The sequence below is a fragment of the Calypte anna genome, chromosome 8 (genome assembly GCF_003957555.1).
Source record: "Calypte anna isolate BGI_N300 chromosome 8, bCalAnn1_v1.p, whole genome shotgun sequence".
Lineage (NCBI taxonomy): Eukaryota > Metazoa > Chordata > Aves > Apodiformes > Trochilidae > Calypte > Calypte anna.
In genome coordinates, this window is record NC_044254.1 from 11,540,021 (window position 1) to 11,554,819 (window position 14,799).

Genomic DNA, 14,799 nt, shown 5'->3' on the forward strand with positions numbered 1-14,799 from the left:
CTGCCTAAGCTTTTGCTAGGACAGGAGACACTTACACTAGATCACCAATAAAAATATGATGATAAAACTGCTTCTGTCAGCTTAGGGAAGACGCTTTAAAATGGTGCTTGGTAAAATGTTCTCCTAGTACATGATTTTGATAGTACTAGGGTGTGGCTTCCACTAAGAGAAACCAAAATCCCTGGAGCAGATATACTCACAGATGCATCTCTCACCAACATAACTCTAGTGGTAGGTATTTTTTCCTATATTTCAATTTATAGTTTGACCATATGAGGAAATTTGATTAGAAAAGTGGATACACACAAGTTGCATTTAAATATTGACCCCTTGTAAGCCTGTAAAAGCAGTCTTTCAAACCTAGTTTAAAAAGAAAATTGGGTTTAAAGATACTGCACTGTATAATAGACACTCAAAAGCAGTAACACTAAAACTGTTCTGCTGAAGGCTACCAATGCCACCATAGTGATAGCACTAAGATTTACAAAAGCAATATTCTCAAATTCATTTTCAAACTTTATGGTTTGGAAGTTTCCATAGAGGGCAAAATGGGTCACAAGATCTTTAAAATTTGCAGTAAAAAAACACCCCAATGAGTCAATCAAAAGAAAGTTTCATAAAATCTTGACAAATGTATCTATGACTAAATATTTTAGGCTTTTAAAGACTGCAGTCTTCCACTTATAATTTTAGTTCATTATGTGAAAAATTCCAAGACTGTAAAATTCTACTTCAGCACAGAAGGTTTCAAGCATCTTATTTCAGAACTGATGCATTATCAGATGAGCATTTGTCTTTGATGTTCATTCACACTTGCAGCAACTTGACGGTTTCTATGAGTAGGGCAGGCTGGAAAAATGGTGTTTCTGTACATAGGGACTCTAAGATCATATTATCTTTTGCCTGAAATAAAAGGAGGACAGAAATGGATTGTTAAGTATTTTGACTATGAGATACCTCCTTAAAGAGCCATCTTTTACATTTACATCTATGTTTTTACATTTTACCTGGGCAGAGAAGCCAGTCCCTCATGGTATTGGTGAGGCTGCACCTGGAGTATTGTGTCCAGTTCTGGGCCCCTCAGTTCAAGAAGGACAGGGAAGTGCTTGAAAGAGTCCAGCGCAGAGCTACTAAGATGATTAAGGGAGTGGAACATCTCCCTTATGAGGAAAGGCTGAGGGAGCTGGGTCTCTTTAGTTTGGAGAAAAGGAGACTGAGGGGTGACCTCATCAATGTTTTCAAATATGTAAGGGGTGAGTGTCAGGGAGATGGAGTTAGGCTCTTCTCAGTAGTGACCAGTGATAGGACAAGGGGTAATGGGTGTAAATTGGAGCATAGGAGGTTCAAGTTGAATATTCGAAAAAATTTTTTTACTGTAAGGGTGACAGAGCCCTGGAACAGGCTGCCCAGGGGGGTTGTGGAGTCTCCTTCACTGGAGACATTCAAAACACGTCTGGACACGTTCCTATGTGATGTACTCTAGGTGGCCCTGCTCTGGCAGGGGGGGTTGGACTAGATGATCTTTCGAGGTCCCTTCCAACCCCTAGGATTCTGTGATTCTGTGTGTATTACTAAAGCACCAGACCTACATTCTTTATAATTTATTGCTACTACTCTCCCACCACAAACATTCAGCCAATGTTTTAGCCTGAATCATAAACTATGTGAATCCTTAAGATGCACAAAGTTGTTCTCACTATAACCGACTATGATGAGAGAGGGATAAGTACCGGCAATGTTTCCAGCATTTCAGTATCTACTGGGATCACACATATTCACAATTAACATACTGTGGTGAAGTTACACTAAATGAAAGGAAACAACAGCAGTACTCCTGAGTGCACAGAGGTCTATCAAGAATTAAAAAAAAAATGTGGAAAAGAGTGATAAGTTCTTCAGTTTGCTAAAAGTAAACCAAGCAATCATTTGATATTTTTGCTGGTGATCACAATTCTTCTTCTAGTTTGACATCCATGCAGAAATAAAAGCAAATACTTGCTCCACCTCGACTTTCAGCTTAATGGACTTCAAGCTAACTGCAGCTCAAGAATGTCAGAGTGGTATTTATTAGAACAATGATGAGCAACTGCTTGTAAAGCTTTTCAGTACTAAAATATTTGCATAACAAGCTGCAAAGCATTGACTGGAAGATCCTCCCATCTTGATCTGGAAGGTGAAGGAAGCTGACACAGAAAAATGAAAAAACCTTTATTTCAATGACCAATGCAAAACTACAATCTTGACTAATCTTGACTGACAAACATAGGAAAAGTTTAGCATGCTGTTTTATCCTGCAGAGTTCAAAGAAGCTTAACTTAATTAATCACTCAGTAGAACTCATTAGTTTTTAGCCTGCATGTAAATTGGATTTAACATGACACACAACAGTTGCCAAATTTTACCAGATTACTAATAATAAACAGATTCCATAAGAGTGCAAGGAAGTATGTGCACCAAAACACAAAAAATAGTTAATATTTGAAAAGACACTTGATACAGGTACTGATAAGAACTTGTTCCTACAATTGTCCCAAAAGTTCCATTTTCCCAATCCTTCGGTTGTTTAAGAACACTTATGTACACAACAGTTTCTGTAAAGAACAACAGTTCTTGGAAACTGAAGTACAAAAAGCAGTTACCGGTAGTAACAAGTTCTAGAAGACAAACACATTTTCATGTTCAAGTCAAATACAAAGTTTCATCATCCAAAATTCTAACTACTTCACTTTAAGAAACCAAACCATTTCATCCTGGCTGAAATAAATTAAGATTTATTTGAAGTGTTTCACGTGTAACACTCCACTGTGGAAAATGTGAGTCTGAAGGAGAGAAAAGAGACAAAAAAAGCCACCAAAGCAGGAAATCAATGAAATTGTTCTGAACAAACATTAAAGGAAAACCAAAGGTGCCTGTGAAAAGCCAGAATGGAATTCTCTATGGAATTCTTGAAGGGCATAGGTGACACCTTCCTCGTCCTCAAAACCTCCTTCTCAAATCCCTAGAGAAACAGCTCCCTTTAGGTTTGGTTTTAAACAGTAAGGAAGATCCCGTAGGGAAAACAAACAAAACCCCCTCAAAACAAACAAAACCAAGCAAACAACCATCAAAAAAACCCAAACCCCGAAACATTCAACAAGAAGATAATTAGGTTGACCAGAAGTCTGTAGATATTATGAAACAGAAGGAATACACAGAGATGGCTAGTAGTTTCTGAGGGTTGGGACATTTGTATAATGTCTACTGGGAAAGAGAAGAGTGTATAAGGACTGATGCTGAAACAAAATCCAATACTAGCTCTAAAACCGGAAACCACACAAGTTACCATGACACTGTGCTCACACCTGTAAATTCCAAAGAGGCAAGACTTACCACAGATGCAACACCAACACAGCTATGCTGCTTTCAAGACCTAAGCTAACATTTCCAAGTAGACAGAGGCACAGATTTATCATCAGGTGTCAGTAGATTGTGTCTGTAATGCAGTTAAGTACTTTAGTTCCATATAGAAGCACACACTGTTGGACTGAACTGGCATGTCCATGCTAGTCTGCTTGGAATTAAGTATTAATTTAGAGATTAAACTACTGTCATAAAACAACTCAATCTAGAATGAAGTGTGATAGAGATACTACTACCATTGCCTGTTCTTTTGCTGTACACCATACATCCATACTAAAATTATTTTGTATTTCTGCTTCTATTTTACTAAAGATTTTTCAGCAGCAAGTTACACAAGTCCCTCCCTCTTTTTATACATTTGTGAATTTATGTGCTACATGAAATACTACTCAGCTATACCAGGAAGTGTTAATTCCCGTTTCTCGTCGAGACAAGGATGTTCGGCAAAGTGCTGGGTTTTGCCAGCCAGCTGTCAGTTTACAAATGAAGCCACATTTCGAGACAAAGGATCTCTTGTGGCATCAACCGGGTACAACCACTGGGTCCTGGAAGTGTCGCCAAGTCCTCCCTAGCGAAGTGCCGGCCCGCACGGTCGGCAAGATTCCCGTTTAGAACAACACTCCCCCAAAATGCGCCGACTCGCGCCCCCCATAGACGCGGCTGAGGGCACGGTGGCGCCGTTCGCTCCCGACGAGAGTGCTCCCAGCCAAGCGAAGCGCTCCCGCAGCCCGCAGCCCACAGCGCTCTGCCGGACGGCGGCCCTGGAGGGCAGGCCCGGCCGCACGGCCCCGGCCCGGCCCCGCCGAGAAGCAGACGTGGCACTGGCTATGGCGGCAGGCGCCGCTCCCTGCGCGCCGGGAGCCGCCGCGGCCCCGCCGGCTTCCCCGCATCCCCCGCCCCATACCTGTTACTCCAGAGGCCGTAGAGCAGCTCCACGAAGGCGAAGGAGAGATTAAGGCAGAGGAAGAAGAAGAGGTTGCGGGAGGTCTTGTCCGCCAGAATGGACCTGCGCACACAGTACACACGGGGTCACCCGCTGCCGCCACATCACAGGGCAGCGCCAGAACGCCAGGGCCACTCGCAAGGCGGCCCAGGCGCCCCGGGCATCAGCCTCCCCTCAGTCCCTCCGCGGTGCTCGGCCGCGGCCCCAGGCTCTCTGCGCCCGCCCCGTTCTGGGCTGGGCCGCTTACCTGAACCAGCCCGACACCTTCCTGAGCAGGTTGAATTTGGGCGGTTTGTACTCATCATCCTTGATGGAGAGAGGCAACATCTTCCTCGGGCCGCGGCTCACCCGGCCGACAGGGGAGGCGGGGAGCAGAGGGGAGGGGCGGTGCGGAGCAGAGGGGGCTGGGGCGGGGCGGGAGCGTTCCTCTGCCGCCGGCCCACGCGCCAGTCAGGCTTCCGGTTTCCTACTGTGCGCCTGCGCGTCGATACAACGGGGATGTGACGTACCTTCCCGTTGATCTTGCCGGGGGGGACGGGGCTGGGCTGGGCTGGGCTGTACTGGGCTGTAGGTCCCGGGGGGAACGGAGCCACTCCCGGAACGCGATCCTTTTCGTCCTGTCCCTGCCTTGCGTTACGCTTGCGATGCCCGCTGCTCCCAGAGCAGCCGCTTGGGCAGCTCTCGGTACAGGGCTGAGGCGGCGGCTCGGCCCCCGCGGCCGGGCCCGCGCTGCGGCGTGAGGCCGCGCCTCGGGAAGCTGCGTGGCGGCCGGAAGCTGAGCGCGGCGAGAGCTCTGTGCTCGGGGCAGGGCTCCGAACTCAAACCGGCGCCTGCCGGGAGGAGGTGGTGAGACGCCCTACAGCGCTACGGCCGTCCCGCCTCGCCGCCCCTGACTCACCCGGGGCAGCACCTCTTCTTTTTTGCCCTCTTGCCTCGCTCGTTGCTGCTGCCGGAGGAAGCGCAGCCCCGCTGCTGGCAGCGCCTCACCGCCCGGGAAGCGAGCGGCAGTACGGGCGCCCACCGGAACGTGAGCGAAACCCTGCGTGAGGGGCGGGGGGGGGGGGGGGTGAGCTTTGCCCCGGGAGGGGATGCTGATCCCTTCTGGCGTGGCTGCATGTAATCGCCGGGAAGTGCTGTGGGAGGCCGTGCCCATGAATAAAGGGGAACCCCTCCAAGACGTCTTGGAATGACGATTAAAATCCTGTATTTTGACATAGGGCTGTTATTTTTGTTAGTTTTGCTAGAAAGAGGTGTTCTCTACAGGGGGCATCGTAAGGATTTTTTTTTAAGAGGCCGATCTTGCGTTGCCATCTCATCACTGGCAAAACTGATCTGCACTTTCGTACTGGGAAGTGCTAATATGCTAGCTTTGAAGATTTTGTACATTTATTTTAAATAAAGAGTATATTACCATCCTTGCTTATCATTACAGCCCACTGTATGCAATTGAGTAAACCCAGGAATGTATGGAAAGCCAGGAGGTCTAATTACCACAATAAACAACATTTCTTTATCTTAAGTATGCTTTTAAATTTTAAGAAAGTAATCACTACAGTAGTATTGGCAAGTGTTGTTGCATCTAGGTTGCAACAGGGGATAGAGAATCTAGGATTTATCTTTTTAAAAATAAGTGACCAAGATACAGTGGAACTCAGAAATGCTGTGTCCGCTGCTGCATGTAATTTTTAGAAGACAGGTGAGATTGTTTAAACGTGTGAAATTAAGCAACCAAAACAAGTGATTAGCTTCTGGAAATAGTTTCAGTGACATCTTCAGCCTCACAGAATAAGTCAGGGGTAAGCTTGGAACTCAGGGGAACTCCTGTATGTGTGTGAACAGATTCAGATTAGTATACACACAAATTGGTAATTCTGTAGTTTTAAAAAGCAAGTTGAATTATTCTTTAAAAATTTCACATAGGTTCAGTTATTCATCGAGTTCAACAAATTTTTGTTCTCTAAGCTTTCACAGCACCATTCTTAAATTAAAATAAAGATTCCCTTTCTTTGTTCAACTAGTTAAAAAAACCCCTGCAACTACCTTGTAGTCTTAACTGACACAGTCTCAAGTTGCTGTGCTGCATATTGTGCATCCTTCCTTTTTGTGCTTCTATTTGTAATTGCTTTTCCTTCTGCCAAACTGCCAAAATGGATGGAAAGAAAAAAATGCTGTGTCATAAACCTCTAGAACAACTGTTAAGCTTATAACTGTTAAGTTATAGAACTGTTAACTGTTAAGCTTAAGAAAATAAAATTATTGGGCAGGGGACTACTTGCTTGACTGTGGTAGCCAAATTCAGTAATTGAGAGGAGTGCTTACATGTGAAAGAATGCTTGGTAAAATGGGATAACTTAACTGTTGACCTTCAGTTAAATAGTCTATTTAAATTTCCAACAGATTAGAAGTTCACAAACAGCTGTCCTGTAAAAAAAAAGGTGGGGAACCAGCCTACATGACAATAATGAGGTAAGTTGAAAGGTTTTTTAGATTGAAATAACATTCATATTTTGAAGCATCAGGTATGCACTTTAGAAAAATATCAGAACTGCTGTGAATGAGGTTTGGGAATGAACCTCGGGATGAGGTTCAACATGGCCAAGTGGCCAGTCCTGCACTTTGGCCACAACAACCCCATGCAGCACTACAGGCTGGGCACAGAATGGCTGGAGAGCAGCCAGGCAGAAAGGGACCTGGGAGACTGGATTGACAGGAAGCTGAACATGAGCCAGCAGTGTGCTCAGGTGGCCAAGAAGGCCAATGGCATCCTGGCCTGTATCAGGAACAGTATGGCCAGCAGGTTCAGGGAAGGGATTCTGCCCCTGTACTCAGCCCTGGTGAGGCCACACCTCGAGTACTGTGTCCAGTTCGAAGCCCCTCAGTTCAGGTCCTGGAGCAGGTCCAAAGGAGGGCAACCAGGCTGGTGAAGGGACTCCAGCACAAGTCCTATGAAGTGAGGCTGAGAGAGCTGGGGCTGTTCAGCCTGGAGAAGGGGAGACCTCATCACTCTCTACAGCTACCTGAAAGGAGGGTGTAGCCAGGTGGGGGTTGGTCTCTTCCCAGGCAACTCTCAGCAAGACGGTCTTAAGTTGTGCCGGGGGAGGTTTAGGTTGGATATTAGAATTTCTTCACGGAGAGGGTTATCAAGCATTGGAATGGGCTGCCCAGGGAAGTAGTAGATTCTCCATCCCTGAAGATATTTAAAAAGAGAGTGGATGTGGCACTCAGTGCCATGGTCTGGTAACCGCAGCGGTAGTTGAGCAAGGGTTGGACTTGATGATCTCAGAGGTCTCTTCCAACCCAGCCGATTCTATAATTTTATGAAAAAACACACAGATACTGTCAAAAATTGTAATTGAATGGGCTGTCCAGGATCACTTCATTTGATTGGTGTTTCCTGCTAAAAGCCTAAAAATTACTGATGGAGTTAAATGAGTAATTTGTATAAATGAATAACTGTTTTGTAGTAAGCGCAGAATATTCATGTTGTATTCAGTTTATACTAGTCTTGCAAATGAAGGAGGAAGAAGAGATGTGGGTAACAAATTTGAGGGGCAAACTATGGAATACAGTGGCTACTAGATGATCCTGCTGAGTGTACAGTTTATAAAGGCCAAGAGAACTGGGAGTGCTACCTAAGAGGCATGAGAGTTGGGACTACCTTTGCAGAAGCTGCTTTTTAAGAGCTCCTGTTTAGTTTCAAAATCAGGAGGATCTGGAAACCCCTGCCTTATAGTTAGGCTGCTCTCCCAGTTTGCTGTCAAATTGCACTTAGCGTCTGACATTTCTTAGTTTTTGCTGAGTTCTAGATTTAGCATACCAGCTATTACTGATGTAGTTGCATTCCTACATTATTCTATCTGGTGTGTTTCTTTTGCTTCATCTGTGTTTCAGCATCAGTTAATATGATCAGAATTGTATTTCCTGCTCTAATAACCATTAATGAGCAGATATACAAACTACTGACAAGATATCCAGCAAACAAGTGATACAAGTGATGTTTTTCTTCTGCTTATGGTGCCTGAGCAATGAAAGAAGAAAGAGCATTTTGCTTCCTGCATTCTACCAGAGCTTTTTAAGAAGGCACCTTCTCTCCCTTTTGTCTCCCAGCTAAGGCAGAGCTCCTGCAATGCTCAAATAATGAATTCGTACAAATTTGCTTTCTAATTTCACCTGAATGTAAATACTCAAAATGGCAGTAGTGAAAAGAAAATGAACAATCTGTAGAGTTGCTCTAGATTAATTTTCATAAAAAATGGAATTCAAAGTTAACCAAAAAAAGTGAAAAGGAAGTAAACGTAGAAACTGAGTTCCAGAAGTATGTCTTGATATTTGAAAGTAATTGGCAAAATCCTAAAATAATTTTTATTTACTAAAACAAAAGTCTACTTAATATTGTGCAAATTTTGCTCAACTGAGGCAGATAATTATACATGGGATTAATTATCTCTCCTTTCCTGTTACTTTTTTTAAAGGTACTTTAACTTCTGCAAGCTTCCAGGAAGAGTTATGGGAATCCACCTACTACGCTTCACTTCTGTGGTGATCATTGTCTTACTGCTTGTAGCAGGTGCTTTAACAGCTTTGCTTCCCAGTATCAAAGATGACAAAATGCCCAATTTGAGAAGGGAACCAAAACCCCAGAGTCAGTCTGCCTTGGATTCATTTACTCTTATTATGCAGACATACAATAGAACTGACTTGCTGCTGAAGCTTTTAAATCATTATCAAGCCATCCCCCACCTACATAAAATAATTGTTGTGTGGAACAATATTGGTGAGAAGATACCAGAGGAAATGTGGAACTCTCTGGGGCCTCATCCTGTCCCTGTTGTCTTTAAAGTTCAAACTGTGAATAGCATGAGAAACAGACTCCAGAATTTCCCTGAGCTGGAAACAAAAGGTAACCAGCAGTTCATATTGCTACTACTACTCTTTTTCTCACACTTAAAATCTAATGCTAGAAGCAAGATGGTTATACTATGCAGTAACCCATGGATCTGTTTGGCTACTTAGTAGATTGTGGGTAATATAGAATAAACTTATGTTACCATATCAGATGCACACTGCAGCCAGCACCACAGGTTAGATGCTGCCAGTGAAGAGTAAGGAAAAAAAAAAAAAAGGTTGTCAAATGCATTCCATGGGCTTTTGTAACTCTATCTGTTCTCCATTTCCTCTGACAGGCAATCCTAGATAGTTCAGCCTCTCTTCCATTAATAGTGTAAACTGAAATTCATAGTGCATCATTTTGTTGAGTCTCTGCATTAACTTGGACTTAAGTTATCTGGTAAAGACTTGATTTAATCTATTAATTTGAAGACTTGAAGTTCTCAAGCAGGTTCTGCTCTTCAGAGAAGTTTCCCTCCCTAGCTGCCTGGCTTTCTATCTCAAATTATGCATCCTTTTATTTAAGAGTATTTTTCCCAGTCTTTTGGCTGTTCATTTAAATATTCTTCCTAAGCTCTTTCCAGGAGAAGCACAACAATAAGTCCTGTTTGTTTCAAGTGGAAAAAAGCCCCATATGTTGCTTTACAGACCTGATCTTACTCATGATTAGTAAAGGTAATTCTGTTTACTGCCCCTTTCCTAACATGCCATGCTACTCAAAACCCATGACTTACAGGAAGACTCTAGGAGACTTCAACTTCCAAGTGTTTTATTTACTGCAATAGGATTTCTGCTGATTGTTAACTTAAAGTGCTTTAATGCATCTGGATTTATGATCTAGGAATATCTTGCCCTCTCCACTTCCTGATGGTGGTTTGCCTAAAATTTAAGGCAATGATTCTCCCTTCTGTAGTTAATCATATTGAATGATGCCTGTATAATTTATTAAACTTGTTTATTTAGAGCTTGCAAGTAGTGAAGAAATGGGTAAAAAAGTACTAAGAGTCCCTTATAAATCAAATACATTAAAGAATGGTGTCTAATTTGTATTGTTACACAAGATCAGTTGTTTTTTACTGAATACGTAAGATTTCCAATACCGTTGTTCCCAGCTGTCCTACAGATGATCATAGGTTTGCTGAGTTTTGTTTGCCTCCAGTTACCACAAAGGTGCAGCCTTGGTTTAGCTTTGAAATCTAAATGTTTTCTCAGACTTCTTTCAAGAAGTTAAATTCAGTTCTGCAATTCAGATCAATATTTTGTTACCAAAATTTCACAGCTAACTTGTCAAATACTGTGATGCATACTGCTCATGTATTTAATCTTTGGATAAGTTACAATTTTTTTTTTTTCTTTTTTTCTTCCTCTCAGCTGTTTTAATGATGGATGATGATACACTAGTCAGTGCTCATGACCTTACTTTTGCCTTTTCTGTTTGGCAGGTAATGTTTTACTCCTTGGTAGGCAGTATTTGTGAGTTACAATTGAGATTAATGTTTTTAATTAGAGTAATACTATATTGTAATGTTTCACCACTGATTTTCTAGCTATAAAGTTAAATTTCAGAAGGACTGAAGCATTGAATAGACATTACAAAAGTATTCTTCTAGTAGCAATATATGTAATCTATAACTTTCAAATTAACTCTTGCACATGAGCTCTGAAGTTTCTGACTGCTGAATTTCTTTAAATTGATAGTAGGCTGCAAAACCAAAGTGTCTGTAAACATTGAGTGCCAAATATACAGCTGCAAGTTGTGTATAGATGTTTCTTGGCATTACATGATGAGGAATGAGACATACTGTTTTGTCAGTTTTGCAAAACTGTATTTAATGGCAACATTTATGCAGATCAGAGGATGGTATTTCAACAGTTTCATTCTCTCTGGGCAATAATCTTGTGCTCCTCTAATTTAAAGAAAGCAAATACAACTTATGAAAATACTTAACACCCATTTCACAGTGTCGGCCTCATTTTGATTTTTAAATTGTTTTTCTTTCAGCAATTTCCAGAGCATATAGTGGGATTTGTTCCTAGGAAGCACATTTCTACTCCTTCAGGTGTATACAGTTATGGCAGCTTTGAACTGCAGAGCCCTGGATTTGGAAATGGAGATCAGTATTCTATGGTTCTTATTGGTGCAGCATTTTTTGACAGTGGGTATTTAGAAGACTTTCAAAGACAACCAGAAGCTGTTTACGCCTTAATAGATGAAACTCAAAATTGTGATGATATTGCCATGAATTTTCTGGTGGCCAAGCACACTGGAAAGCCTTCAGGAGTGTTTGTGAAGCCTGTAGATTTAAGAAATTTAGAAAAAGACAGTAACAGTGGGTATTCTGGAATGTGGCACCGAGCAGAGCATTTGTTACAGAGATCTTACTGTGTAAATAAACTGGTTAATATTTATGATGGCATGCCTTTAAAATATTCTAATATCATGATTTCTCAGTTTGGTTTTCCTAATTATGCCAATCACAAAAACAAAATGTAAGCAAATAATTTAAGGGGTTAGATGTTAAAGAATACTCAGTGCATTGTATTGAGTCCAAGGAGAGAAGAAGATATGATTACTGCTTCTTGGCTATCCTTATTACAAATACATATATTTGTATTGATACAAATACAAATTTGTATCCTTATTTGTAGCCTGTTTTTTTCCATATGGATTTTCATGGGGTGGGTTTTTTGTTTGGTTTGTGTTTTGTTTGCATGTTTGTTTTTCTTTCATACAAATTCTCTAAGGTACGTTTTGAGAACTTCAAGAATATGTACTAATATTGAGGTGCAACAAAATCATCCTTTTTCCTTAAAACCCAAAAAGCTATTAAAATTAATTAGGCCAATTCTTCAGAAACATGTCTTCAGTGCTTACATTTTTTTTTTAAAACATATGCATCTACTCAAATGAGATCTAAGCATATTTTGATAGTTAACATGTTGAGACACTTCCTTGCCTTCCCCGTCCTCTCCTCCACTCTTCCTACCCGGTTCCCAGTACAAACAACAGAAGGGCTACAGTAAATTGTTGGCCAGGCTTCTAGACTCCTGTACAAAACCCCTTTGAAATTTGTATATAAGATATTCTGAGATGCCAGAAAAAGAGTACCTCACCTTAATCTCAGTCCTAAAACCACTGCCTACAGTATCTCTACTACTGATGAGACAGTGGAAAATATCTCTGATGTGGCTTCTCTCCCTATTATTAATTTGCTTAGAGCTGCTGAGACAGTGCAAGCAGCTGAAGGGTAAAACCTAGCAGCTGGAGAAGTACAAAACATAAGTACATGAAATACAAAACTTGCATATGCAGCCAGAAGAACTGGATGGGGTATTACTTATACTCTATTACTTAGATTTATTTTGATTTTTAGTATGTATATTGTTAAAAAAAATGTGCCCAAGAAAATTCTCACTTGAAAAAAATCTTGTTTACAATTCCTGAGAAAGCTGTTCTACATTTATTAGAGAGTGTACATTTTATACTATCACAGGTCTACTGTTCTTTTAACTGCTATATCAAATGAGTATTTACTTTTTTGTTCCTTTCATCTGTTTTTGGTGGCTATGACAATGGAATTAAAATGTGCAATGATGGTAAAGCATTATTTTTAAAAGTATTTTAAGATACAGTGTATATTTTACAGGCCTGGACTACTGTCAGTCTCTGATTTGCCTGGTTTTGTCATAGCAAGAAACAGAGCTGTTAGTAACAGCCTTTGTTAGATTAGGACTCTTATAACACAGACAGGACAAACATTTTCCATTGTAGTGGGCATTTTTTTCTGGTATGGACAAAAGACAGTGATTACGAGTTGAGGAATCAAATCTGGCATCTAAAGTAGATTTAGCTTCATCTGCCTCAGCTTTTGATTCTTACTGTCAGTTCAAAGGTCCCTATGGACAATCAATAACAGCTCATTACCCAAGTAGTATCTGCACAAATGGTGTATCATTTTACTGGGGTTTTTTTGTAATAAGCTAGGTAAAAAATGTGGCAAGTTCCTTACAGCAGGGCTTATTCTGGGTGTGAGCCTTTGCGTTTCTTTGGGGAAATGGAGGATTCTTTTGCCTAGTTCTATCAGTATTAAAAGATTTGGTTTATGTTCAGTGAAATCTTCATAGTACTTTCATGAGATTTTAGGGGCAAGATCTTAAAATGTAAAGTCTGCTTAATTTTGTTGCAATAGTGAAAAATGGATTTTAGTTTTTGTGCTGTAGTGATAAGTAGTATACAAGCAGGTCTGTCATCTTTCCAGAAATGCAACTTTCCTAGCAGTGGTTTACTGCATTTCATTCACCTACTGGTCTGCAGTATCTATTCCCTACAGTATCAGCTGGAATTGTGAAGACTCACCAATGTTGTTTACCTTACTTTTAAAATGTGAAATGAGCTGTCTGCTCAGCCAGGGCCTAGTACTGGGTTCTTTGTTGAGGAAACAGTTGGTTTGGGCTTGGGGTTTTTTTTTGGTTCTTCTGTATCAGTGAAAGAATTAATAGAACAAGCTTTTATATTATTGGTAAATTTGATTTGTACCGTTGTCAAATAAAATGCATAAAACAGATTTGTGATGCATTTATTTTCAGATTACTCACCAAGTTTTTCAGAGTTAGGTATCTTAAGTAAATTCACAGTTTGCCTGCAGATGAGCAGCACCAAGATTTCATTTTTAAAAAGACATGTACTTGTTGGCATATACATTCACTTAATTTTGGTAAGGCCCACGCATGAGGAAAAAAAGGCATCAAAAAGCACAGCCTTAAGAAGTTAATCTTAGCAAACAAAATGAGAAGACATCAGCTCTAGCTGTAATTCATTGTTCTTAGGAACCAAAGAAATTGGTTTATTTTTTTAAAAATGGTAACTTTTTATCCTTCGATTATACAAGTGCCTTAAAATTCTTTAATGAAATACAATACTAACAATTCATGTTTTTAACAAAATAATATGGATTTTTTTCTAAGAATTTACCAAAATTACTAAGTATTTGGAAATATTTTGGAGTCTAAACTGATTTATCACCATCTCTGAGTGTTCTGTAAAAATTATTTTTTGTGCAACACAGTATTTTTAAAATGGTAACTGAAAAATACATTTTTAAAATCCTTGTTGAAAAAGTTATATTTTAAGCATATAGCTTTAAAATTATGTGAAAGGATTACAAGGAAATTGTTTCTTTACATACACTTAAATGCCACAAGATGTCACTGTAGCCTTCATCTTTGATTGCAAGTGTTAAAAATTGGAATGGATTATAACAAAATTCTATGAGGTAAAAACATCAATGCTAGCATGTTGCATGTGAAATTTGTTATGTAATCATACTAAAAGCTATGAAAATACTGGAACTTAAAAATGCGGAAGTTATTTTGTATATATTTTTACAGAGAAGAAGAAAGATTAAGTATTTTATTAAGTAATTTATTAATGTTAATATTTAATTAATACTTTTATTAAGAGTTTTCTGTGCCTACAAAGTCTCTAGCTAACTGCCCCAAATGAGAACTTGTATGCAACCAAAACAGTATTTGTAATTTTGCAAAAGATATAAAAACAACATTTGATAATG

The 14,799-nt window shown here is 40.4% G+C and overlaps 2 protein-coding genes across 9 annotated transcripts in view; one reads left to right on the forward strand and one right to left on the reverse strand.

The window, feature by feature from the left end:
• SLC30A7 (solute carrier family 30 member 7) overlaps positions 1-4,879 on the reverse strand; it is a 31,424-nt gene extending 26,545 nt beyond the window's left edge. For all 5 annotated transcript variants that reach the window (XM_030454842.1, XM_030454839.1, XM_030454838.1 and 2 more), the window contains exons 1-2: positions 4,590-4,879; positions 4,304-4,405 (exon numbers count right to left, since the gene is read on the reverse strand). In XM_030454842.1, coding sequence (XP_030310702.1) covers positions 4,304-4,405; positions 4,590-4,647 — 160 coding nt within the window. In that variant the 5' untranslated portion in view covers positions 4,648-4,879. The remainder of the gene's footprint in view (positions 1-4,303; positions 4,406-4,589) is intronic.
• Positions 4,870-13,794, forward strand: EXTL2 (exostosin like glycosyltransferase 2). Of its 4 annotated transcripts, XM_030454846.1 has the most exons (6): positions 4,916-5,369; positions 6,740-6,808; positions 8,450-8,519; positions 8,813-9,242; positions 10,601-10,671; positions 11,232-11,818. In XM_030454846.1, exons 3-6 carry the CDS (start codon positions 8,517-8,519, stop codon positions 11,721-11,723), a joined length of 996 nt encoding a protein of 331 aa, XP_030310706.1. In that variant the 5' UTR covers positions 4,916-5,369; positions 6,740-6,808; positions 8,450-8,516; the 3' UTR covers positions 11,724-11,818. The 4 variants fall into 4 exon arrangements, with proteins under 4 accessions (XP_030310704.1, XP_030310706.1, XP_030310707.1 ...); XM_030454844.1 differs by lacking the exon at positions 8,450-8,519 and having other exon boundaries at positions 4,870-5,369; positions 8,815-9,242; positions 11,232-13,794; XM_030454847.1 differs by lacking the exons at positions 8,450-8,519; positions 11,232-11,818 and adding an exon at positions 9,804-9,904 and having other exon boundaries at positions 4,927-5,369; positions 8,815-9,242.
• Positions 13,795-14,799: the final 1,005 nt, after the last annotated feature.